This window comes from Lissotriton helveticus, chromosome 7, assembly GCF_964261635.1.
Source record: "Lissotriton helveticus chromosome 7, aLisHel1.1, whole genome shotgun sequence".
NCBI lineage: Eukaryota > Metazoa > Chordata > Amphibia > Caudata > Salamandridae > Lissotriton > Lissotriton helveticus.
Genome location: NC_136068.1, coordinates 823,140,741 through 823,163,782, shown reverse-complemented (window position 1 = coordinate 823,163,782; position 23,042 = coordinate 823,140,741). Strand labels below are relative to the sequence as shown.

The 23,042-nt window shown below is 42.9% G+C and overlaps 2 protein-coding genes and 3 non-coding genes across 9 annotated transcripts in view; 1 reads left to right on the top strand and 4 right to left on the bottom strand.

Annotated features, from left to right (window-relative positions):
- LOC144767075 (neuropeptide Y receptor type 6-like) overlaps positions 1-23,042 on the top strand; it is a 399,172-nt gene that overhangs the window by 53,992 nt on the left and 322,138 nt on the right. The window lies entirely within an intron of this gene.
- Positions 11,129-17,968, bottom strand: LOC144767070 (large ribosomal subunit protein uL22-like). 2 transcript variants are annotated; one of them, XM_078650695.1, is made up of 5 exons: positions 17,911-17,968; positions 16,857-16,909; positions 16,600-16,640; positions 15,537-15,671; positions 11,129-11,286 (listed from the first exon to the last, which is right to left on the bottom strand). In XM_078650695.1, exons 2-5 carry the CDS (start codon positions 16,894-16,896, stop codon positions 11,143-11,145), a joined length of 360 nt encoding a protein of 119 aa, XP_078506821.1. In that variant the 5' UTR covers positions 16,897-16,909; positions 17,911-17,968; the 3' UTR covers positions 11,129-11,142. The 2 variants fall into 2 exon arrangements, with proteins under 2 accessions (XP_078506821.1, XP_078506822.1); XM_078650696.1 differs by lacking the exon at positions 17,911-17,968 and adding an exon at positions 17,655-17,710.
- LOC144771236 (small nucleolar RNA SNORD58) lies at positions 11,368-11,432 on the bottom strand. The gene has a single exon (XR_013599190.1). It is a non-coding gene; the product is annotated as a small nucleolar RNA SNORD58 (small nucleolar RNA).
- Positions 15,753-15,818, bottom strand: LOC144771240 (small nucleolar RNA SNORD58). The gene has a single exon (XR_013599195.1). It is a non-coding gene; the product is annotated as a small nucleolar RNA SNORD58 (small nucleolar RNA).
- Positions 16,991-17,056, bottom strand: LOC144771238 (small nucleolar RNA SNORD58). Its single transcript, XR_013599193.1, has one exon. It is a non-coding gene; the product is annotated as a small nucleolar RNA SNORD58 (small nucleolar RNA).

Sequence of the window (23,042 nt, the reverse complement as noted above, 5' to 3'; positions counted from 1 at the left end):
GCCAAGTCCAAAGACAAGGAACCTGCTCAACTGAAAAAGAAATCACAATTTCCAAAAAAGAAGGTAGCCAGTATCAAGGTAGTTAACAATGCCGAGAATACTGAGGACACAATTGAAAAACGGAGAGTGGGCTCAGACAATGCTAGACAGCGCAGCAGAGGTGAGCATAGCTCGCAAAGTCCTTATGAATCATCTGGAGACAGTGGACACGAATGAATACCTTCAAGTGGAAACTGCAGATACCAGAGTTAGCAAGCCCCACAAAATATACGAGATAACATTACGTATAGAGGGAGATAAGACTAGGAAAATAAGGGGACTATTTTGGGATAACCTATCCAAAGGCTATGACATCCTTCTAGCTGAAAAAGACTGGCCACCGGAGTTTGTCAGGGAGTGCCCTCATGGCGAAGAAGTAATTATGCCTGCCTTCTCGAATCAAATACCGATTCATAAAAAATACACACTTGCTAGAAAGTGGGCAGTGGCCTTAGCACCTGCTTTATATAAAAATCATGTAGGATGGGATGAGGATTCTCCTCCTCACAAAGTCCAGTTAAAATCACAACCAACTGCACAAAGGCAGTACCCAATTAAGCAAGAAGCTAAAAAACAAGTAAATGAAATACTAGATCAGCTAGAATACCAAGGGGTGATTGAAACTTGCACCTCACAAATGAACAATCCTTTGTTTCCGGTCTCCAAACCAGACAATTCGTACCGTCTAGTTTTGGATTACCGACACCTTAACACATGTTGCAAAACTTTTGCAGTGCAAAACTCACACAGTGCTGCACTAATGAATAACATAGTGCGCAAAAAATACAAAACAACCTTGGACATCTCCAACGGATTCTTTTGTCAAAACATAGCACCAGAGAGCAGATATTTAACTGCATTCTCAGTAAATGGCACTCAAAAACAATTCTGTCGGTTAGCCCAGGGGTACAAGAATAGCCCGGGGGTATTCTCAGTGAGAGTAACAGAATTACTACAACAATATGATGATGAAGCATTATCTTATGTCGATGACATTTACTTAACAGATGATGACTTGGAAACTCACTTGAAAAGAGTGAACACCATAATACTTGGTTTCGCTGCAGAGGGTTACAAATTCAACTTCAAAAAATCCAGAATTGCCCATCTGAAAATTCAGTACGGAGGATATGAATTATCAAGTATTGCCTGGTTGACAGTCTTTTAAGAACTAGAAGAATTAAAAAATCTAAAATATGAAAAAACGTATCCTCTGCCAATCGACATTCTGCCTCTAAGACATTACGCCTGTGTAATCTATACAGACGGACATGCTCAACCCTCCGTTTGGGGAGAACATGCATACAATCCCACATGTGAGATTACAAAAGAAGTGTGGCACGGAGGTAAACTAAGACCTCTATTAACAAAATCACACTCAGTAGAAACTAATTCAGAACTACAAACTGAAATATTAGCTTTGAAAATGGCGCTAGATAATGCGGATCGCGAATTCCCGACACTTATAGTGTCAGATTCATATTTCTGCGTCAAAGCATATAACAAGGATTTGCAGACATGGATTCAGAACGGTTACAAAGATGACACAGGTGCACCAATAAAGCAGAGACTTCTCTGGGAACAAGTAGCTCTTTTGAAGAAAGAACTACCAAAGACTCACGTGACTCACTCACTGAGTCATCAACGTGATGGCGTTCACGTTGTGGGGAATTCATTGGCTGAGACAGCCGCAGCGGCAGCCACTAAATCGGCTCCCGTAGATCGGAAAAAGCATACATTAAAATACATTGACGGTGAAACATTGCTGGCGGTGAAAACGTCATCAAAAGGCGACTGCTCAGCGTTACCGATCAACTATCCACTCAATTATACATACATAATCGATGCAAACTCCGTCCCTTTTGCTCGAATCCCTGGAGTGGGGGATAGAGTGATTCCAAACATGGACAGGAGAAACTTGTTAATCGCAGACGCACACATGGGCGAGGGTCACAGACACCTTAAATTAAAAGATTCTCTGGAAGAATTACAATCACGGTACTGGTGGCCAGGCATGAGCCTGCACTACACCATGTTTGTAAAAAACTGCCCAAACTGCAACAGAGATCGCAGTGGGGAGAGAAGCAGTTTAATACCTCGTCGTATCAAGGCAGATAATATTACCAGCAAAAAGAATGGCTTGCGATTAACATACACAGGCTAGTTCCACTTATAATGTAGATCCACAGCACTCGGCTGACGTCCGGACTGTTATACAAGATTTGCGAGTCTAAATGGCATATACGCTAAGAGCATGCTACGTTCGACCATTTTTTTTTCTTTTTCTCAGGCAATCCAGCCTGGGGGGGGGAAAGAATGGCCAAATGAGCACAGCCCAGCGGGAATCTTCTCACTTCCTTCCTGAGGGTATGGGATGGTGTAAAGAAAAAACCAAGACAGAAAGCAATCTATAATAGAAAGGATATTAGGTTCGGGAGCTGGGTGGGTCAAACATCTAATAAGTGTCCAACGTAGTCTAAATAACTTGCCAAGAAATTCTCTGAAGGGATTCAGTCCGTACGAATTATTATTCGGAACTAGGATGTTGATCTCTGACCTTGATAGTCAGACTTCAGTGGTAACAGAAAAAACCTTTGATGTCAAAGACCGTTTGGCTATTTTGCAGGACTTAAACAAAACAAGAAAAGACCTGAGCAACATACAGTTGAAACAACAGCCAACAACCACTGAAGATTCACCACCTGTCCCAGCAAGACCTGTCTGGATTCCAAAAGTCGGGGATCTAGTCAGGGAAAAGATCGCGGTAAAGAAGGAATTTGGGCCTTCTTACAGAAAAGCAGTTCCTGTCTTGTCTGTCAACGGGACAAGATCAGTTGTACTACCGCCACTTGCTGGAAAAAAGGAGAACCGAGTTGTATCCATCGACCTGGTAAAACCACAACATGTGGCCGATAACAAACAGTAGGCCAAGTGGACTCCCAATAAGTAGCAGAACACCAAGGTTTGCTACCAGTACAGAGGTCCTAACAAAGAGGCTCATCACATTCGAAACGCCTACAGAAGAACAACAAGGACTATGCAACAATGCAATAGAACTTAGACCTCTGAAAACCCAAATAAAGACATTTAGCAGAGACACACCAATCTATACAGAAGTACCAAGTGAAAATGCAAGAAACAAAAATCCTGAACCAATTGGAACAATTGACAGAACTGCATCCGGTTACTTCATCAACTTCGATGATTCCTCTGAAGGCTTCAGCGAACAAAAGACACAGCCATCATCAAAATCCTTTAAAGACAAAGCGAAGGAACTTTTGAAACAACTAAAAGAAACATATCTGATTTCTCCATGGATTGAATTTTGGGTGGGTTTTGGTGCATTTATCCTCATACTTTGGCTCATCATGGTATTTACCTTGGGACGCTTCATTGAGGGAAAATATGCTAAAATGGACACAGCAAGTCAGAACATCAACTTGGTCCTCAAACCACACACATCTTCACACGTCGAGAAACGAGAACTTTCTTCAGAACTTTCTTCAGCCAACTTCACAGCAATTCCAATACCTGGTGGGGTAGCCTGGGACAACACTAACTATGAAATTTATGGTCCGGTCGAGATCCTGAAATATCCACACCAAATCAAGATCTCTTTGAGTGACTTTGCAAAACCAAACTCATTTGCTGATGATTGGGACTTTGAAAGTATTAACAATATGATGTCTGACTTAGTAATGTCTGCTAAATTTACAAAACATGATTATTTGCAGGGTTCTACAAATTATGATAGTATGTATTGCTATAACCATTATGGTAACCATTTTTTGCATAAATCTGCACAACCTAGAAATGTTTTAAATTATAATCAATGGGAACATTGTGCTACACCTCCAAAAGGGAGCTCTAGAACCGTATATGACAAATATTCATATTTTTCAGGTTTTAACATAACTAATGCTGAAACATTTTATTACAAATTGTCAAACAAGACAGGGATGAAAACCATGATAACCAACACAAAATTGATATATTCAGATTCTTTCTTTGAAAAAATGAATACTTTTGGATTTGATTATTGGGACGAACATGTTGATTTGAAAAGTGTTTGGGGTACAAAAGAATGGCAAGTACAGGGTTTAGAAGCTTTGTTTAGAGCCTGCATGATCCCAGAACAAATGATATTTTTAAATGACACCGTCCAACAAACCACCTGTCTTGGCCTAGCAAAAATCAAAGATTTAAATAACCTGTCTATTCCAAAGCCAACAATGTTTAGCAATAACTCTGATACAGATGAAGAAATAGACATAAACCATATACTTAACCAAAACAGAACACATCCTGATTGGAAACAATGGTTGATCTGGCCCACAGATACAAATAACTGTCAAGATAGATTCCTGAATAAAACACAGGGTTTCAAAATGAACAGGCCAGACCCTAGATATCCTCAAAGACATCACCCAGGGATAATAACAACCTACAGTGTGGGCAAATTATGCCTTCAATGGCTACAAACTTCCACACTGCCTGAAATTAAGCAACACCTAACTTTACTTACTGATGGTGCTGACTTGCGTGATTTCATAATGGGACCACGCAAACAGCGTCAAAAGCGTTTCATAGCAGCCTCTGTATATGCAGCATACAATGAGGCCTGGAAGGTTACTCAAATTGAGACAGCAGAAAGAATACGGGAAATTGACCGTATTAATTTGGAAAAATCACTTTCTGTAGTGGACAATGGGTTAATGACTCTGTCCTCCAGAATTTTTTCATTGGACAGCATTGTGTCTTCAGCAATCGATATATTATCGCAAGACTTACTGTTATTACAACATGGTCAGTCACAATTGCGTTCTATTGTACAGCTTGGCTGGACGTTACAAAATCTGCGTTCAGGCTATGTGCCTTGGCGTTTAATCAACACAACGTCACTATTCCAAATCTTTAACCTTACTGATAGACAAATCGGTATGGCGCAGAAGGGTGCTGATTATACAATCTTGAGCATTGAAAAACTAGAAAGATTACCAATGACAATGTCAGAACGACCTGTCAGTGAATGGATAATACACGGAATCATAAATATTCCAATCTCAACCTTCAGGTTTCAATACTGCCAAAAATATATACAGGCTGGCATGTACGAGAAATTGGGAAAAGGGTACCTTAAAACAACTTGGAACCTGCCCTATTCACATGCATGTGTCAGTAACAAAGGACAGAAAGTGTTTCTTAGTGGCAACAATTGTGCTATGTCACTAAGCGGCACGCTTCTGTGTAACGGTATTAGTTTGCACGGAGTCTGTGAAGGGAATTCATACAACCTTTCATGTCACCAGCAAGGCGCACCTGCAACTGAAATAGAACCATTCTTTCAAAGACTCTATAATGGGAGTTACATTTTTATTGTAGACCGCAGATGCTGTAGTCTTATGCCCGGGACTCCTTATCTCGTCACTACGACGGCGAAGGTCAAGTGCTGTGGACGTTCTTTGTTCCCCAGCTCCTTTCCAGACAGGGAGGCAAGGGCATGGCCCGGTCTGAAAATTACTTCTATTCGAATAGACACTTTAAGCAGAATGAAAACAGTGCTTCTTCAGACGCCTACAAGGCTCACGTCATCTAAAGAAACGTATGATCTACAAGTCGCAAGGACGACTGCAGAGATACATACATTATTATCAACCAATTCCCCCGTACATTTCGCGGAAATCCTGAGCGAAATCTTAAATATTTCTGATACCACAGGGGTCTCAAAGGTATTTAAGACAGTATTTTCGATGGCATTAACACCATTCAAAGCCATACTGGGTATTTTTCCAGACTTCGTCCATTCGATTTTTGGCGGACTTCCCCTGATCCTAGGACTAATTGCAGGAATCCTATTCCTGGTCCTTATTTTTCGTTATGGCAACCCATGTCACAGAACAAAATCTCACGACAATGGAAGATACGATCCTAGCCATTGGATACCGGGACCGGATATCAAAAATCCTGGGACTCTCCCGGCTTAGAGACCTAAACATGACTTGGTTTCTATCATTTCGACCAATGTGGCAAAGGTGTGTTTTACCTGTACTAAGGTGTCTGCTATGCGGAGAAGAATGCGTGTTAGACACCTGTCTGACGCTACAATCGGATGCGCCAGTGGATGCAGATACACTGTTGGTTCCTACCAAGGTTCACGCACTGTGCTGCCCTCAAAGGCTGCCAATTCTGATGACGGCATTCCTGGAATCTTCACCACTGCGATTGAAGAGTAGTGAAGTTCAAGATGAAAGCAGCATCGAACAGGTACGACCTTCTGTCAGCAATGCAAATCAGAATGTCAATGGAGACAATCATGCGCACGAATGCATGGTTACCCCTATTTCCGACTTAGTGGAACTTTCCCATGAAGCTGTTGACAGTTTTTTCGAAAGCCTGAATGATATGATGTTCTCTCCGGAACAGAAATAGAGACTTTTGAGTAAACTCGCACGCGGCGTTCCCTGAATTCGGCCTTCAACTTTAAAAATAAAGTCACATGAACAATTACAATCCAGTTCACGGACAGCAACTTTTTTCAGCAAGCCCCTAAAATATTTTTCTATATATTTTTTCCCGGGACACTGATCTTCTGCTTAAAGTAAGAAACTATTCCTAGAGAACTAAGATTTCTATTTTTTTAGATTCTTTATAGACTTTATATAGACTTTAGCTGCCCACTGGTATGTTCACAATATATTTTATGTGATGAAATGGTTTCGACTTTTTTTTCTGTATAGCCATATTAAGAGCCATTTCATGTGTATTTCTCATATACCAACAAACAATAATGCATAACAATGCGTGTTTACTTTTGCATTTGATTCATAGCTTAAGTGCATACGATATATATGACTGCAATTTTTCAGTATATTTGAAAATTTCAAAATGCATTTATGTATTTTGGGGTGGTAAGGTATACACTATACTCTATAGTATGTTGTACTATGTTATACTATGCATAGATTAGTAGATATGACCATAGTTAGCGTGGAGTGGGTGTCGTGTATTTCTATAGGTTCTGAATCGATCCCCCTATTCCTGACCCTATTCTGGTTAAACTACCTAGCTAGTTAACTAACAGTCAGCCCATGAGGCAAGAAATTCCCCATGATGCAGATACCGTTATCTGACGCAGTCACACTACGGCACAGGAACGTGTTATCTGATTAGGTCATAACGCTTGAGATCTAATTAGACAAGCGACATTCCTCCAGCCCCTGATAAGGCATACGACGTTCTCATAACAAATCAAACCTATGACAACCTGGATAATCCGTGCGGCCATTGTTTTGATTTCACAGAGAACTTTAGTAAAGAATGTGCTAACGAGCAAGTCGTATGACATCTTTATTGACGTACCTATGTCCATCCTTACGTCAATCCCGGCACCTTTAAGGTATAAATATTGCCGACCTTGCCCTATGCAAAACACACGCGTGGTGACAAGACGGAGCAGCCACACTTGCCGAAGCCGAGAGCAGAAGCAGACCCCGCTGGCAGCAGCCCCGCCTTCCTGACGCGCTGAGAGACGCGCTGCTATCTCAAGCCGAGAGACCCAGCACCGGCGCTTCCGGGTAGCCCTCGCAGGCAGCCTGGAATATCGAGAGCAGAGAAAGAGATACCATTCCTCATTCATCCTAAATTCCAGGTACAGAACTGAATAACCCCTCACAGAGAATTCTTTAGTTATTCACTTGGCAAAAACAAACTTAACTTAAACTGTAACTTTCTATTCCCGCCCACGCATTAGACTTAGGTCAGGTACACGGGGTAGGCGTATTTAGAAACACCAGTTGAGTACGTTTAGTCAAATGTATATGTGTATGTAAATATATTTTAATCATTTTAAACATCATATGGCTCAGAAACCATATCAATGTTTTTACAGTATTATTTTATACTATTGCTTCTAATGTATGCACTTTACTTAACTATAAGTATCGCAATAATATCGATCCATTTCTCTTGTACGAGAAAAGAGACTGATCAATAAATAACACCTTTTATTGAACACGCCCGTCTCTTCCTTTTCTCTACATTCTGATGAGACTAAGAATGCACGTACTGACTGAGTAAAATAATTGCCTTGTGCTCACACGACTCTTGAGATTGACTCTTGATTAGGGGAGAGCAAAGTTGTCATGTTCTATGGTTGTCAGAAACTAAATCCCTTCTTGTCTAATCAGGGGAGTTAATCCTTCCTTGAACATTCGAGAAAGTTTCTAGCGAACTCTGAGCTTAGCTGGCAAACCCAAAAATTAAGTCTAGTATCGACAGTAGTAGACCTAGTTAACGTCTGGCCTAGGCCTTTACTGCTGTAGGTACTATTCCAATGCGCAGAGCCTATTGGGAAAATAGGAACTACACTACAGAGCAACCAGTGTTGATGCACAGCTTTGCGCAAAGGGAGAGTGGAAAGCAGCACAGTATGTACGAAGACATGGCGCTGTTTCTCGCTCCACCAGAGCTGGCGCACTCTAGGCTGCCATGATGCACAAGTGCACACACGCTTGCACCTCCCTGTCCCACGGTGCACGGGTGTGTGCCTGGAACGAAAGCCTTCCAGGTGAAAAATCATGCTTTAATTCTTTTTCCACTTTGTGTGCTTGCTGTAGATTTCAGCTCAGTTGCAAAGTTTGAAATGTATGGAAAAATTACGCAAATCTTTCGTATGTAATCTTTCTCTATGCAAAGAGAATGTGAGCAGTGAAGCTCACCCCACCTGCCTCAGTAATATCAGTGGAGCAGGAAGTGGCTGTGTACTTCACTGTGGATAGCACTGGAGAGGAGACTTTGCGTCACTAATATTTCTTTATGCACAGCGACTACGCTACTGAAGTCGTTCGCTTCTATTGGATAGCCAAGAGTCTATTTACTTGACTCTCCAGGCATGGCATGATCAAGCAGTCAAGACGTGCTTGAGGAAGTGGAGCTCAAATACAGTATGACACTGGTCACACACAATGAATCCAATATCTGATGTAAGTGGCACTGCTATGCAAGAACAGGTCTTCAATTACAAACAAAAACAAGCATTTACAATGCAACGGTTTCGCCCTTGCAAAAGTTAGCTATTGGCATTGTAAATGACATTTTTATTTATGTGTTGGTTTTAAGAACAGATAAATAAATGGCATTGTCATTTACAATGCCAATAGCTTAATCTCTCGCAAATGCCACACACACCCCCACAGAGAGCACCCCCACACAGAGCCCCCCTCCACACAGAGCCCCCCCCCACACAGAGCCCCTCCCCCCACACATCCCCTCTTCTCAGCAGTACTCTAGAAGCTCTTTAGTTTAGCATGAGGTCCAGCGAATGCTGTGCTATCAATGTAGACTTCTAAATACAGAACAAATCAGATCCTTCAACGACTTCACTAAGGTGAATTCACCAGCAACGAACTACAGAATACATTGTTGTACTGAAACTGCCAGTTCGACCTCCAAGAAAATACTGTTTTGTACCTTAAAGGGAAGACCGACAAAGCGGACACACAAGGGGTTCCAAAGTTCGTGGCTTAGGATCAACGTTTTGCTTAGACTAAACCTTTTTCAAAATATATATTTTTCTTGATCATAAAACATCTCAGATTGTGCACTCTGAACCCCCTCTTACTGCTTTTGTAAACTGCTGAGCAGTTTTGCAGAAGAGAACCGTTAGTAGATTTTAACTACTGAGGCACTGTAGACAGGAAGAGATCTTAAAGACACAGTTAACTTAAAAAACAGTTGTGAAATTCCAAGGCTCTCCTGAGAAGCCCAAACCTCTTCTGTAGGGCACTAGGGCTGGGATCAGAGAGGCGTCTCAGCCACATGGGGGTGTCCCATGTAAGCCCTGTGCCAGAGATACAGGGCCCTCAGCTGCAGGCCCATCTGTCGGCCTTCCTGTGTGACAAGCCTGGCTCAAGTCTGAAGGTACACGAGTTGCACTCCCAGCAATGACTACCAACAAATACAATGCCGTCTCGACCGATGTATGCCGTCGCAGCTCAGTTACTTAAGTACAGTTTAAGAGTTCTAAGAAAGTGACATCTGGCATTAGCAGTAGTGCAGGACCCAAGTATGTGGACCCACGCCGATTCCTGCTGGAGGCAGCAAGGCTGGCCCAAGGGCCCGACGTGCTCTGTGCCGATTCCTTGTTGGCCATGTTTGGGCCTGCGAAGCTCGCCCCAAACCAGGCCTGCCACTTTAAATACTGTGCCTGAAGTGCAGGCGGGCACTCCGGTCAGGGCACTGTCCTTCCCCATATTAGTCAAGCCCAGGGACACTATTCTTAGCCCAGCTGTGCCCGGTGCTGAAGGCCGAAAAATAACTCGCCCGATGACTTCTTCGAAGCGGCCCTGGGGCCTCATGTTAACATAAGGATGAAGGGCACGAAGAGTAGGGCACAGGCTTCCTAAAAAAGCAACTGCCTACATGCAGCTGTGAAAAGGGTGCATAATGTCCAGGGACCCCGCCACTGAAGACCCCTGCCCAGGTTTTGAATCTCGCACGTTTACTCTGATGAGCACCACTGTTTGGCTTCGAAAGGACCGGCAAATGCTCAAAATTCTGTCAGTGAAAGACATAGCTCAACGGCGTTCAGCAATAATGGACACGCTTCTGACAATCTGCATCTATGCTTGTAACCTCTACGGATTCATCACATGGGGATTTGAACTTCAAAACGTGTGCTTGTTTATTGCGTGTACACTAGCAGGGGGTGGGGAGGTGGGCTTCGGGTATATATGGCTACCTTATCTCTCAATACACACACAAACGTACCAGTAGATGCGAGAAGTTGACGGGCCCGGCGCCATCTTCGGAGGAATGAAACAAAGCAAACCTTGGCCCAAAAAAAAAAAAACGCCCACCGCCGGAATGACGTCACAAAGGGGCGGAGAGCGAAAACATCGCCGGAACGCCCACGAATCTGCTCTGGCAATGACGGACAGATCTCTCTTCCAATGGCTAGCCTCCATTTATGGAGCTAGCCAATGGAAGAGCAGGCGGGACAAAGCCCCCGTACTGCTTCTCAAAAGATTTTGTCTGCGCGAACGCTGCTGCGCAGTGGACGCAAGGCGAAACCTTAAAAAATGAAGGGAAAAACGTCTAAAGGAGTCATTTGCTAGCTCCTGAAGAATGAAAACAAGCTTGTATACAAACCTTGAGTTCAGCGTTACTTTCCGCGTTTTTCAGCATGTGAAGCAAGAAGTCGGCACTCTTTTTAGGCCATCGCCCCTGGGTCCAAGCCCACTGCTTGGCCTGCAAAATAAAAAATACTGAGGTTAGGAGGAAGGGAAGGTCATGTGAGGAGAAAGCATCCAACACCTGTAATCAGCAACGGTTGCTCAGAATATAAATTGTTTTCATCTTTAATGCAAAGGTGTCCTAAGTAATCATCATAGCAACCAAAATCCAAATGCTCTTCACAATACATTAAGTGGGGAAAAAAACAAAATCTCTAATCCCTCTTACTAAATACAATAAGTTAGGTTTTTAGACATGCAATGGCAAATCAGAATGTTTTAAAAACAGGCCAGCAGTGGCACCCACAGATCTAGGCTGCATTTCAAAATGTCATTTGGCAACCCATCAGGAATGGGAGCTTTACCAGCTGGACTGACAGCGGACCTATTACTTCTTTTAGTTAAAAATGATGTCTCCCTAATCCAACCTGTTGCAAAAGAGGTCCAGTCCAACTATAGATCAGCTTCAAATGAGCAACCCATTGAGCACGGAAAATATGGCTTAACAGCATGGTACCAAGGTCCACCGTGTCTTAATGATATTACTAATCAAGACATTAGATCTCAGTGTTAAAAACACTCTAGGAAGGGGTCTTGCACAGTTTGAGACACAGAGACTAGTCAATGAGTTCATGTTGACTGCTTTTCATTTCGCTCATTCTTAATTTTAGGTTAAGTATTTAACTGTGTGGATTAAAGTACTTTTTAAAAGCAGAAACACGAACGGAGCGGTTAATCTGAGGCCATGGTTCTCCAGTACACAGCGAGTATCTGAGCACTAAGGGGTCTCTGAGGAGGATGCAGAGACGGTTCACTGGTGTCCACTAATCCCAGTAACCACAAGTATCTCAATGCGAGGTCAGTAGACAGCATATCTCCAGACATGGCCTCAGCAAAACAAAGGAGAACTATTAAAGCTCTTTGGTTGATTAGCAAAACAGCTAATCGGGGGGGGGGGGGAGGTTCCAACCTTTTCTGCAATTAGAGCAACTTCTGATCAGTGAAAATCATGAGCTACTGATGGCCAAGTAACTTGTGCATTGTTACTAAACTCCCCCTCCTCATTGACTTTAAAACTAAAGTCAATTGCCCCGGATACTATGGTTTGAACAAAATATTGTGACTATAGTATGATAGAGCTGCGTGTGCGTCAATGAGTGCATGTTCTGTGGCGATGTATGAACATGTGTATGAATGGGATGTATGGGTGACTGAGTGTATGTGTTGTATGTAGTTGTGGCAAAGAACCTACCTTCCGCCATATGCAGCACTGTTGCATGAACCATTTTTTTTAATTAAGAAAATGTTAAGAGCTGAAAAATATTCTGCAAGAATGTTCCTAATAACTTTTCTGCACTTCAAATTGCTCCCATAAAAAAGTTCTAAATATGGCAGAAGTTCTACCAGCCACTGGGAGCAAGAGGCCTGCTGTTTGGATTTGTCACACGCTGAGATTGAAGAAAATGAAATTGATCAGATACATAAAACTCATTTTAAGTGTCTTTACAGTAATTCTACTCCTAGTGGCCTGTAGACATGATGACTGCTTTCCTGCGGTCATCTATTTAAATTGGAGAACTGCTTATTATCAGTCTCTGCTATCTGTAGCCTGACAACGTAAAACCAACAGTCTTTTCTTAACTTAAAAAGGAAAAACACTTCTTTAGTTAAAAATGAACTCAAGACTGGGAGCTACTCTGAAGGTTTCTGTGAGCTACTGGTAGGAGATATCTGGTAGATACAACACTCGTAACACAGACTAGCAGCCTGGAGCACTACTGGAAGCATTATAACACTGTTAAGTCTACAATTACTGCACCCATCAGACACAATAGTTGAAGCAATAATATGTCAGACTGCAAGGGAGACCAATCTCAACCTCCAGATCATGAGGCCCGCTACAGGAAGAGGACTCCAACAACCAGCAAAGCCATGGAGCCCAGCCTATAGCAGAACAGCTCTTGACTGGCTAGTTTGCGTGCAATACTGTTGATGAATTAAATAAGTGAGCGACATGCAGTGTTGTAAGCCCGACCATACTAGTTTTATGCTGCATCTAGAAAGTGGGCCTTGCCGACAGCAGCGTAGCCCCATCCTCCAACTGCACATGAAGGGGAACTTCGGAAGCTCCACTGCTGTTTCAATGGGCACGGGAAGCTGTTCGGGCAGAGTACAAGTTTCTCTTGAGTTTATTTTGAAAGTTTTATATAGCGCGAACAAGATCTTTGCAGATATCAGAGCGCTTTACATAGAAAGGGTGAGTGTGGAGGGTATTAAAATTAGGGGTCAAGGGACCTCCTCATTACAGTGGTGACCAACTAAAACGCACTCAAATTAGGGTCTGGTAACTACAAAACCCAAAATAAATCCCATTGACTACAACTGAACCAAAGGGGTTGTGGCACCTGACCCATGGTCACTGGGTAACAGAGGTAAAGATGCCCCTTGCCCGGACAAAGTAGACACCTGGCCACATGTAGTAAGTGCGTGTGTTAAAAAAAAGCCTGAGGGTGACGTTCAGTGCCCACCCCTTTGCCTCAGTGGCACACACTTGCTCCTCCACACTCCTGGCTGGGCTTAGGAAGAACATCTTTAGGTGTATCCGCTCAGTCCTGGAGCCGCCAACTACAAATCTGCAGTCCATCTGCCTGTGCAGAAGGGACACCCTTGGAATGATGCCAGCGGTCTTGCCCAGACCCCAGCAGGTAAGCAGAGCAGCACATCTCACCTAACCGGAGGACAGGCTCCTTGGGCAGGGCACGCAGTAAACCGCTCCAATACAGCCAGCTGCCAAATCAGGCAAAGTTGTGGAGATTGGATATCACAGCTCTGGGGTGTGCGCCGTTCGCTATGATATCCAACCTCCACAACTTTGCCCCATTTGGCAGCTGGTTCGTAATTTACAACTTTATCCGCTTTACTAAAAATATAGGCAAAGAAAAAGTTTAACCATGGCGACCACTTCTCCATGATTGCCACTCCACTTAAAAGACACCCTTTTCGGGTTGGAACTATCACAGAAAATAAGAGAACTCAGGACAGACATAAGCCCTGAAGAAGTCGCAGGGTAATCCCATGTAACAGCGACGAAACATGTGTTGGCTAAGAAACGAACAGAGTGAAGTACAGAAACTTCGCACAGACGAACCAGAATGACCATAAAAAATACAAGACATGCTGTATTGTGATATACAATAGTATTTCATGCTCAAATTCTAAACGTGTACAGAGGATCTGTTCAAGCTAATTTTCACTTAGCCAAAAAAAAGCTATTACACCAGCAGCAGAAAGAAAAGCAACTTAATAGTAATGCATTATACAGAGGTATGACCCTTTTTATTGCATATTAATGGAGCGCAGACGCGTTCTGGTAAACGCAAGAGCAGAGACGGGTCACACCAGGAACCACCCCAGATCATTTCACCCAGAAGCCTGGCATGTATTACTGCTAGTCTACTGCTTCTATGGCCATCTGGGCCACGGAGAAAATGACCCGACCAATAGTGGATAATCAGCACCATAATATGGCTGTTATTGTCCCATTTTTTCTCTTTTTAACCACCCCTCCTCCAAAGACTAGAGCATTTTTTTTTGGACTACTATCCCTTGGTTTCCTTCTAATGACTGACCTTTAGCCCCGAATAACGGCTTGTTCGCCACTAGAGGATTCTTTGGCAAACGTGGGATGGCAGATGACGAACTCTTGAATTTCGGGAGGGGACTAGCGGATAATTTCTTTGCACACCTGTGTAAATCCATAATATTGGACGAATATAGTGGCCAGTTAGTATACATTTTAGGTGAGAGAATACCTACATAGCAAGGTGTGAAAGCCCAGAGGTTGGGCAAGGGATACAGGGGCCAGTTTTTTTTATGGTCACGGAGAAAACATGCTGAGCAGTCTCTAAAGACCTGGATGTAACCATATTCCACATTACTTTTGGATTGCAAGGCATACCTCTATATCGCCCGATTAGTCACATGTACAAGCAGCAATAGAAGGGAACTGTTGCTTGTTAGAAGTAGTCTACTGGGTCTCAGATAAAGCTAAGATGAAACCTGAAAAAGTCCATAGGATGAAACAGGCAATGGATGTGAAGTGCATAAAAATCTGCATGAACTGAAGGATCATTTATTCTAGGTTGTGTGTCCAAAGACTCAAATTATTTTTTATAAAAGATTAACTTGGAGTACTGTTTTAGAACGCTGCCAACATTCACAAGTAATGGCATGTACTATTAAACACTTAATTATTATCCATCTAACCTGAGCACATCTTCCAACTCCACCATTGTAACGACGGAAAGGAACACATTGCTTCTGAAGAGTGACATCCTTCAGGTATTTGGTGGCTTTACGGATATGCATACCCTTGATGGCTTGAGCAGTCTCACGGGTGTTCTAGAAAAAAAATGTAAAGGGGCATGTTTACTCTAGAAATAAAGAATTAGGACGAGTATTGTACACAAGGCATAATTAGTAGCTGCTCAGAATGCAAAGCATTTTCATGAAAAACTCAAAGGTGTCCTAAGCAAGTCATCATCACAGCTACACAAACTCCATTATGTGAACTATTAAGAACACAAATTGAATGACACCGACCAACCACTTTTTTAAAATGTATGTTTTTATGTCTTTTATGGTAAATCTTTTACCGAAATAAAGAACTTTTGAATTGAATGACACCGAGTGGGATCACTCTAAAGAGAATGAACTGGACACCAACTTCATGCAATGCTCAGTTTTACACAAACTTTACATAGGTGGCCCATTGTAAAAAAATTGGCAGGAGTAAAAAATAAAAGCTACTAAAAAACAATGCCTCCGAGAAATCGTAATTTTCAATTGTGCAATAGCTTAGTAAAATGTTATTAGCCTGCCAATTTTCACCAGTCTTCCTTTGAATGTATCATTAGATAATAAGGCCATTATAGGTAGCATTAAACTGTTGCAATTTACAGTTCATATGCGTTTTTCGACTGGCTTCCCCGTCAAACAAGCTACGCTCAAAGCACTTCCAAAAGGGCGCTGGTCTGAATAATGAAAGCTTTTCATATGAAAGACTTAACACCACTCCATATAGATGCACATTTTGCCTTAGTTGCACAACAACCTCTTACACAGATCCATAAAGTGGCATTATTAACTGGCAGCCAACAGGTTTGCGATGCAGAGGATTGGGGGGGAACTTGGAATTGAATCTAAGGGTCTACTGAACTAAAAACTGTCCCAAACATCGGGCGATAGGATTTACACAGCCCCTGGTGTTCAATGTATCGTTAAAGCATCAGGTGAATCATGCAGGGTTGGTGGTCTAAAGGACGCGTACCTTGAAATGGACCCGCAGGTTGGAACCCCGTGCCTTGCATGCTGCAAAACAAAAATATAATATTAATCCTATGTAAGGCACATTAAGATTCGTCTTCGCTCAAAGCACTTAATCGTCTTCATTGTATTGACCTGAGAAGTAAAGTATAATTAGACCAGCTGACTTAAAACATGTCAAGCACCTACAATGAATATAATTGTTCAATCATCGACAGATGACTGAATTTCAAATACGAGACAAACGCGAATCTCACTTACATTTAGTCGGGTTTTCTGGGTCGAGCGAATAGCGCACCATTTTCAGAGATTAACTGTGGAAGCAAAGAAAATGCATGAAAAAAACGCGATGCAACAATGCGTCCTTTTATGTAGGTTTACAACTCAAAATGTTGTCTGCTCAGAAATCAAATTAGTTTCATAATCAATTCAAAGGTGTCCTAAGATCATCATCATCGCAGCAACATGCCCAGCCCATTTTCGCATCATTGAATACACACAGTAAGGCGCATGTGAAATGACGCCAGGAAAGAGTGCCGCATCGTTAGTAGCCTTATACATCTTTCTCAAAACCGGCGCGACGAATACGATAAAGCATTTCCGGATAAAGTGTATGTTACTATCTTTCTATCAAACAAAAAAACTCAAAGAGAAGTGGTTACATTCTTTTTAAAGAGGTGGTCATACAACGATGGGTTTGATAAACACGTAACTGACCTTTCCTGTTAGATATCCCAATGCAATTACAAAAGAAAAGTACACTGGCTAAGACGGTATCATTAGTTAGCGCTGCCAAACTTCTAGTCGGTACAAACGTTTAGCAATGCAGACACGTATGCACGAAGTGTATTCCAAGCGTTACCGTGCCTTTCTTAGACATAATTACGTAGTCTAACATACAAATCAGTGACAACAACACTATTACAATTTACTTGAGTGTACAAAGGGTGGTGCAATCCTCGAGTCATCTCGCAGAGAAGGAACAGAAAGGCATTTGCTACCAGTGTCCAGGTGATCCATTAAAATGATCAGGCGGCGTAAAACGGACAGTATACATACCGGGAGGGATACACGCTGCTGCTCTAATTGTACCCAGTGCCTCATGACACAGTAGAGCCGCACCGTAGCCCTGTTATACTTCAAACTCCCGGAAAACCAAAACACAACAGGGCTAGTAACATGGAGGGTTCTGTCTGTGAGAATGATCCTGTTCTCCAAGCACTAAACCGAAGAGTTTCAAAACAGGATGGCGAATATTCCCCCCGGATTGAAGTTAGTCTCCTTCTCTCCGCTCTGGATACCATGTCTCACTCACCTCAGGCCGCGCAGGAAGAGAAAGCGGAGCACGCCGGGAGCGGCATGACGACTTCAAAATATCGCGAGATCTCGATCAGCCGTAAACAAAAATATATTTACACCCTAAGTAAAATACCCGGCTGAAAAGCAATCGAAGTTTTAAAAACAATCCATCTAAATCAAATACGTACATTGAATATGAATTCGTTATTGTTACCTCGGATGCAATTTACGTTAGTAGTGCCAAAATAATAAGTTTATATTGCAAAACATAAAAATGTAGTAGTATTATTGTTCAATTGTAAATGCTAATAAAGTGTCCAAAACGTAGTTAACAAGTCAGGTCCCGGGCCGCGCTGTGATTGGCTGACGTCACAGGGGTGTCCCGGGCCGGCAGCCAATCACAGCGCGGCCTGGGAATGACGTCACGGGGGTGTCCCGGGCCGGCAGCCAATCGCAGCGCGGCCCGGGACAAAGGGGCGGGGCTTAAAAAAAGCACCAGAAACGCCCCCGAATCGCGTTTTCGAGAGAAAGCGCGATTGACAGCCTCTGCCTCCCAATGGCTAGCCTCCATTTATGGAGCTAGCCAATTGGAAACAGAGGCTGTCCTAACCTCACTATTGAAAACAACAGATTTCGATCTGGGAGGGGCTTCGCCCCTCGCCAGGTTACGAAACCTAATGAGTGTACCTTAAAATAAAGCAATTCAAGTTAATTTAAGTCTCAGCATCACCCGGGGCTGAATTATGACACAAATGCTATTTCTACAGGATGAAGTATGTACTGTCTGCCGTAAACTATCTATTAAGGGACCCTACTGCAGAAATTAGGAATTATATGTGGAATGGATGTTCAAAGCGCTGAATTCTGCAGATATTGGATTTCCCTCACATTTACATTAATACATTTTACCAGAGTTAACCTTCTAAAATGGGGTTGGAAGGTGAAAAGGAGGGAGGGGGGCTATGCATTGCTGTGTTTACCACAAAACTCAGAATGCCCGTGCCTGTACAAACCATCATTTAGGGAGAGAATTGAGTTTTCGTCTTCACTCATAATCAATGCCTTAGCCAAAAATGGTGTCAATGCAGCTAGGGTGCTGTGATAGGTTCTTCCCCTTGGGCTAGTTTCCCATGCAGCTTGATGACAAGAGAGAGAGAGGGAGAGAGAGAGAGAGTTTGAAACAAGTTTTTGGGAAATCATACCCCATTCCAATACCTGCCTCTCACAAGGTCAACTGTAAGGGGTGCTACAGTTTAGAAATGGTAAGATTTAAACCAAGTTTTTTGGAAATCATACCCCATTCCAATACCTGCCTCCCACAAGGTCAACTGTAAGGGGTGGTACTTTTTGGAAATGGTAAGATTTAAGAAAAGGACACAATGTACAGAAAAGAGGTATACGAGGACTTCTCACTTCAGGTCACTGATGGGTGTTTGTGTACAAAGTGCAATTATTTGGTGCTACATTACAAATGATTACAAAACATGTTTGAGGTGTCAGCTGCCTTTACAAGATTGATTGGTGCCTGTAGTTGAATGTCACAAACTTGGGAAGACTGCATCCTGAAAATGCATAGCCGATGGCCTGAGTTTCCAGGGCTGAGTGCACCCTAAGGCCTGGTGGCACCCATAGTTCTGAATTACATATACTGGGGACAATGAGGTGTCTGGTTTGAGTCAAGATGCAACTGGACATTAAAATCACATTATCGTCACAACTGCAAGATATTAGTTTCAGTGGTTATGGATTTAGGTTGTCAAGCCTCAATCAATAAAATACATCTCAGTATTATATGATGTAAGGGAGACACCCTAAAGCTCCTCTCATACTGTTCACTGAAGGTGCTACAGACTCCCACGAAATAAAAGTAGGGAGGTATTTAAGGCGCAGGTGACGGTAGCAGTGCAATCCACAGTCGGGTACATTCCTTTGGTGTCTCTGGTCCTCAATCCTCACATGATGATGTAGATGCTTCAGAGATGCCACAGGATCAGTATATGTCACCTTTTCTGCAGGTCCTCAAGGCTTTGGGCTTGATCTTTCCTAGAACTTCTATACATGCAGTTCACAGAAGGGTGGCCGTGGACTTGTTCCTGGACCGGGCTTGGGCTTTCTAGTCCAGGCATTAGAATAATTTCCTTCCAAGTGAAGTGATCTGGCAGGTCCTTCTGCACTGCATTTTGTGGTCTATAGACCCTTTAAGTGGAGGGCAATTTAAAGTCCCATCCTAATACAACACCCTCCTCTCAGTTGGTGCTGTAGAATGCCAAGTGAAGTCGAGGTGAGTAACAAGTACAGTTTCTGGAGGGCTATTACTTATCCACAACTGGGGACATTTGTGGGAACCCTGGAGCCAATCAAAAGGCGTGTCATCTTTAAATCCATAACGCTAGGCAAAAAAGCAGACAGGTTTTTGCAAGTTTAGCTCCTTACACTGAATGGAAGAAGGAGTTACATGCTCCTCAAAATATGGATGAGTTGTAAGCCATAACCTAGCCCTCCAAAGTGGGATTTATGTTTTGCTGGGTAGATCAGGACTTGGTCTGCCAACATAGCCAAACTGTTATCAGCTAGGTGTTCCTGGAAAGTCAATGAGTTGAATGTGCTTTGCGGCCATGCAGCCACCCAAACATAAGATTACTGAGGAGCCCCATCAGTGCAAGAACCATTGGCTACTTCAAGATCAGGGACGTTTTAATGGCTTTACAACTGATTCATAAAATCACCATCTGGCATGACATCGTCTCTTTACAGGACACTATTTCCATACACACAACAGATACACTCAAACACTTTCAGAATCCTGTTCTGTGGCCATGGGCGGAAGGGGTCCCTGGGCCTCAACCAAAATGATTAGGAACTTTTTTCAATGACATCCCAGGACCTTACCTACCATGACACTACAAACTGGGCACCAAGTACCCTGTTTCTTTATTTGACTCTCAGGGTAGTGATGATGAGCAGTGAAAGTCTTCTCAGACAGGTAGTCGGAGGAGCAGGGATTCAGAACTCACACAGCTATGCAGTGGAGACAATACACACTGTCAAGGACAGTGATTGTCTTTATCACAGACCAAAACATAATACTACACAGTGTAAGGCCAATCCTGTACAGGGTTCTAATATAATTTCTAGGAGATTATACCCACACAAGAATATGGCTAGGTGAGATTATGCTATAGGTGCAAGCTCGCTATGACAAGTGCGAGCAGCCTTTCTTTTACTGTATTTGTATGTCATTTCAATCTTGTCCCACTACAAAACCCTTCTTTCAGGGCTTCAATGTGTAAAGAAGAAAATACCCATTCCTTATAGCAGTCACTGTCAATGTTTGAGTTCACTTGCTGCAGACTTCAGGCATTGCACCCTCACCTCTCGCACACTGAAAGTCAAGGACATTAGCCTGGATCTCAGAAGTTCTTAAAGTACTCTGCAGAGCACTCCCTCCCTTGGCCACAAAAACTGGAAACGGAACCAAGTGGCATAATTTGGTTTCAACTCTTATAGCATGGTTCTGGACTGGGGATGTTGATCCCACTATCAGCTTTCTGGAGGCAGTTTGAAGTGATACCCTTTCAAAATTACCTTCTTGAGAGCAGACATTTTGCATTTTGCGATGCAGCGTGCGCTACCAAATTCGTTTTATTTATTAAATTGTTTATTTACCTCCAATTATCCATATTCCGTTGTTTACCACCCCCCACCCTGCCCGTCCCCCGCACCGCCTCCCTGCCCCACCGAATTACCGGAACAGAAATGCTTTGAACTTCATCCTGGGCTGTCCTAGCTGTAAAAAGTGATTTGGATTCGGTGGGAGTAGGTTCCTAAATTGGGGACCCAGAAGTCTGAAGGATCTCCCGCCACAGTGTGTCCCTTTAACACATGACACCTCAATAAGACACTGATCTTCTGACTTTCAAGATCATCTGAATGTAGAGTCACCAAATTACTAAGAAATGGAGGACCAGTGCAGTGAAAAGCTCACTGTTCCAGCAAAAAGGGGCCTTTCTTAGAGTTTGGAGGATGGTACTCTGTCACAAAACCTATGATCTCACCCAAATACCACTATCTAGACTCTCCCCTCCTCTATCCCGCCTTTATCCTATTCAATCAAAATATCAGACTCACTTGTCCATAGCTCAACTTAACAATTTGTGTTTCCCTATACTAATCCACCACTAATCCTTTGGATTCTGGAGTAGCATGCTACTCACCGAAAAGCACTTCAATACCTCATCAGGGGTAGTAAGCACTATATAAATACAATTACAATTACAAATGTGGCTGGTATCCCCTTTGTCTAATTGCAAGTGCCGTAGACTATGATGCCCCTGTAATATGTCAGATGGTATATTGGCCATGTTTGTGATGGTTTATTCCATCCACCAGACTCTAAATTTAGGGGGCCAAAATTTTGAACGGTACTATCTCTGTACAGTCAAGCTGGCGTAAGCATCAGCGTGCAGTTGCAACCAGAACTTATTTACAATGGCCACAAACAGGCATACCTGCAGCAGTCTGAATTTGTTGGCGTTTATGGGGCATCTTGGCAGGGAACCCCAAAACAGATAGTGTTACAACAATCGATGTGGGCAAGTGCACTGACTTCCAAAATCCTAGAGTGCTGAAGGGAGAAAGGTCAGAATCTTCTGGAGGACCTTGAGTTGCAGAAATCTTGCTCGGCGGCTTGAAGGCAACGTCTCTAATGAGTTATCCTTTTTAATTGGCCAGTCCGTGGATGTAGGAATACAACTTCCCAAATAAATTGCTTAAAACGTCCCAGTTTTACAGGCAGCTCTGCAAAAAACCGAATACAATAATCAGCACTGCAGGGCCTGCCGATGTTCCCAGGACATAATTGCTCCACGGCAGCAAATTCTGTATGTCTATCAAAAAGAAATTGTATTCCACAAAAACATTGGCTGCTGTTAAACCACGAGACAGCGCAATCAAGCACCTGCAACCTGTAATGTACAGGCCAGGGAATGATTGCCTTGGCATCCTGTGACCTGCTAAATCTTGCCAGAGGTCTAGATTTTGGAAAAGTTGTCAATGCTTCTATTATGCACTGCCAATTTTATCAAATAATAATTCCGACATTGTGTGACTCGTTTCTTTCTTTGCTTGTGATTTGAAGCCTTCTGGAAG

What these genes read in the sequence shown, in the direction of transcription:
- LOC144767070 (XM_078650695.1), bottom strand. Translation starts at nt 16,896, where the DNA reads ATGGTGCGCTATTCGCTCGACCCAGAAAACCCGACTAAAT. An exon ending in CCCAGAAAACCCGACTAAAT is followed by an intron (nt 16,641 to 16,856) that starts GTAAGTGAGATT and finishes TTTGTTTTGCAG; the next exon opens with CATGCAAGGCACGGGGTTCC. An exon ending in ACCTGCGGGTCCATTTCAAG is followed by an intron (nt 15,672 to 16,599) that starts GTACGCGTCCTT and finishes TTTTTTTTCTAG; the next exon opens with AACACCCGTGAGACTGCTCA.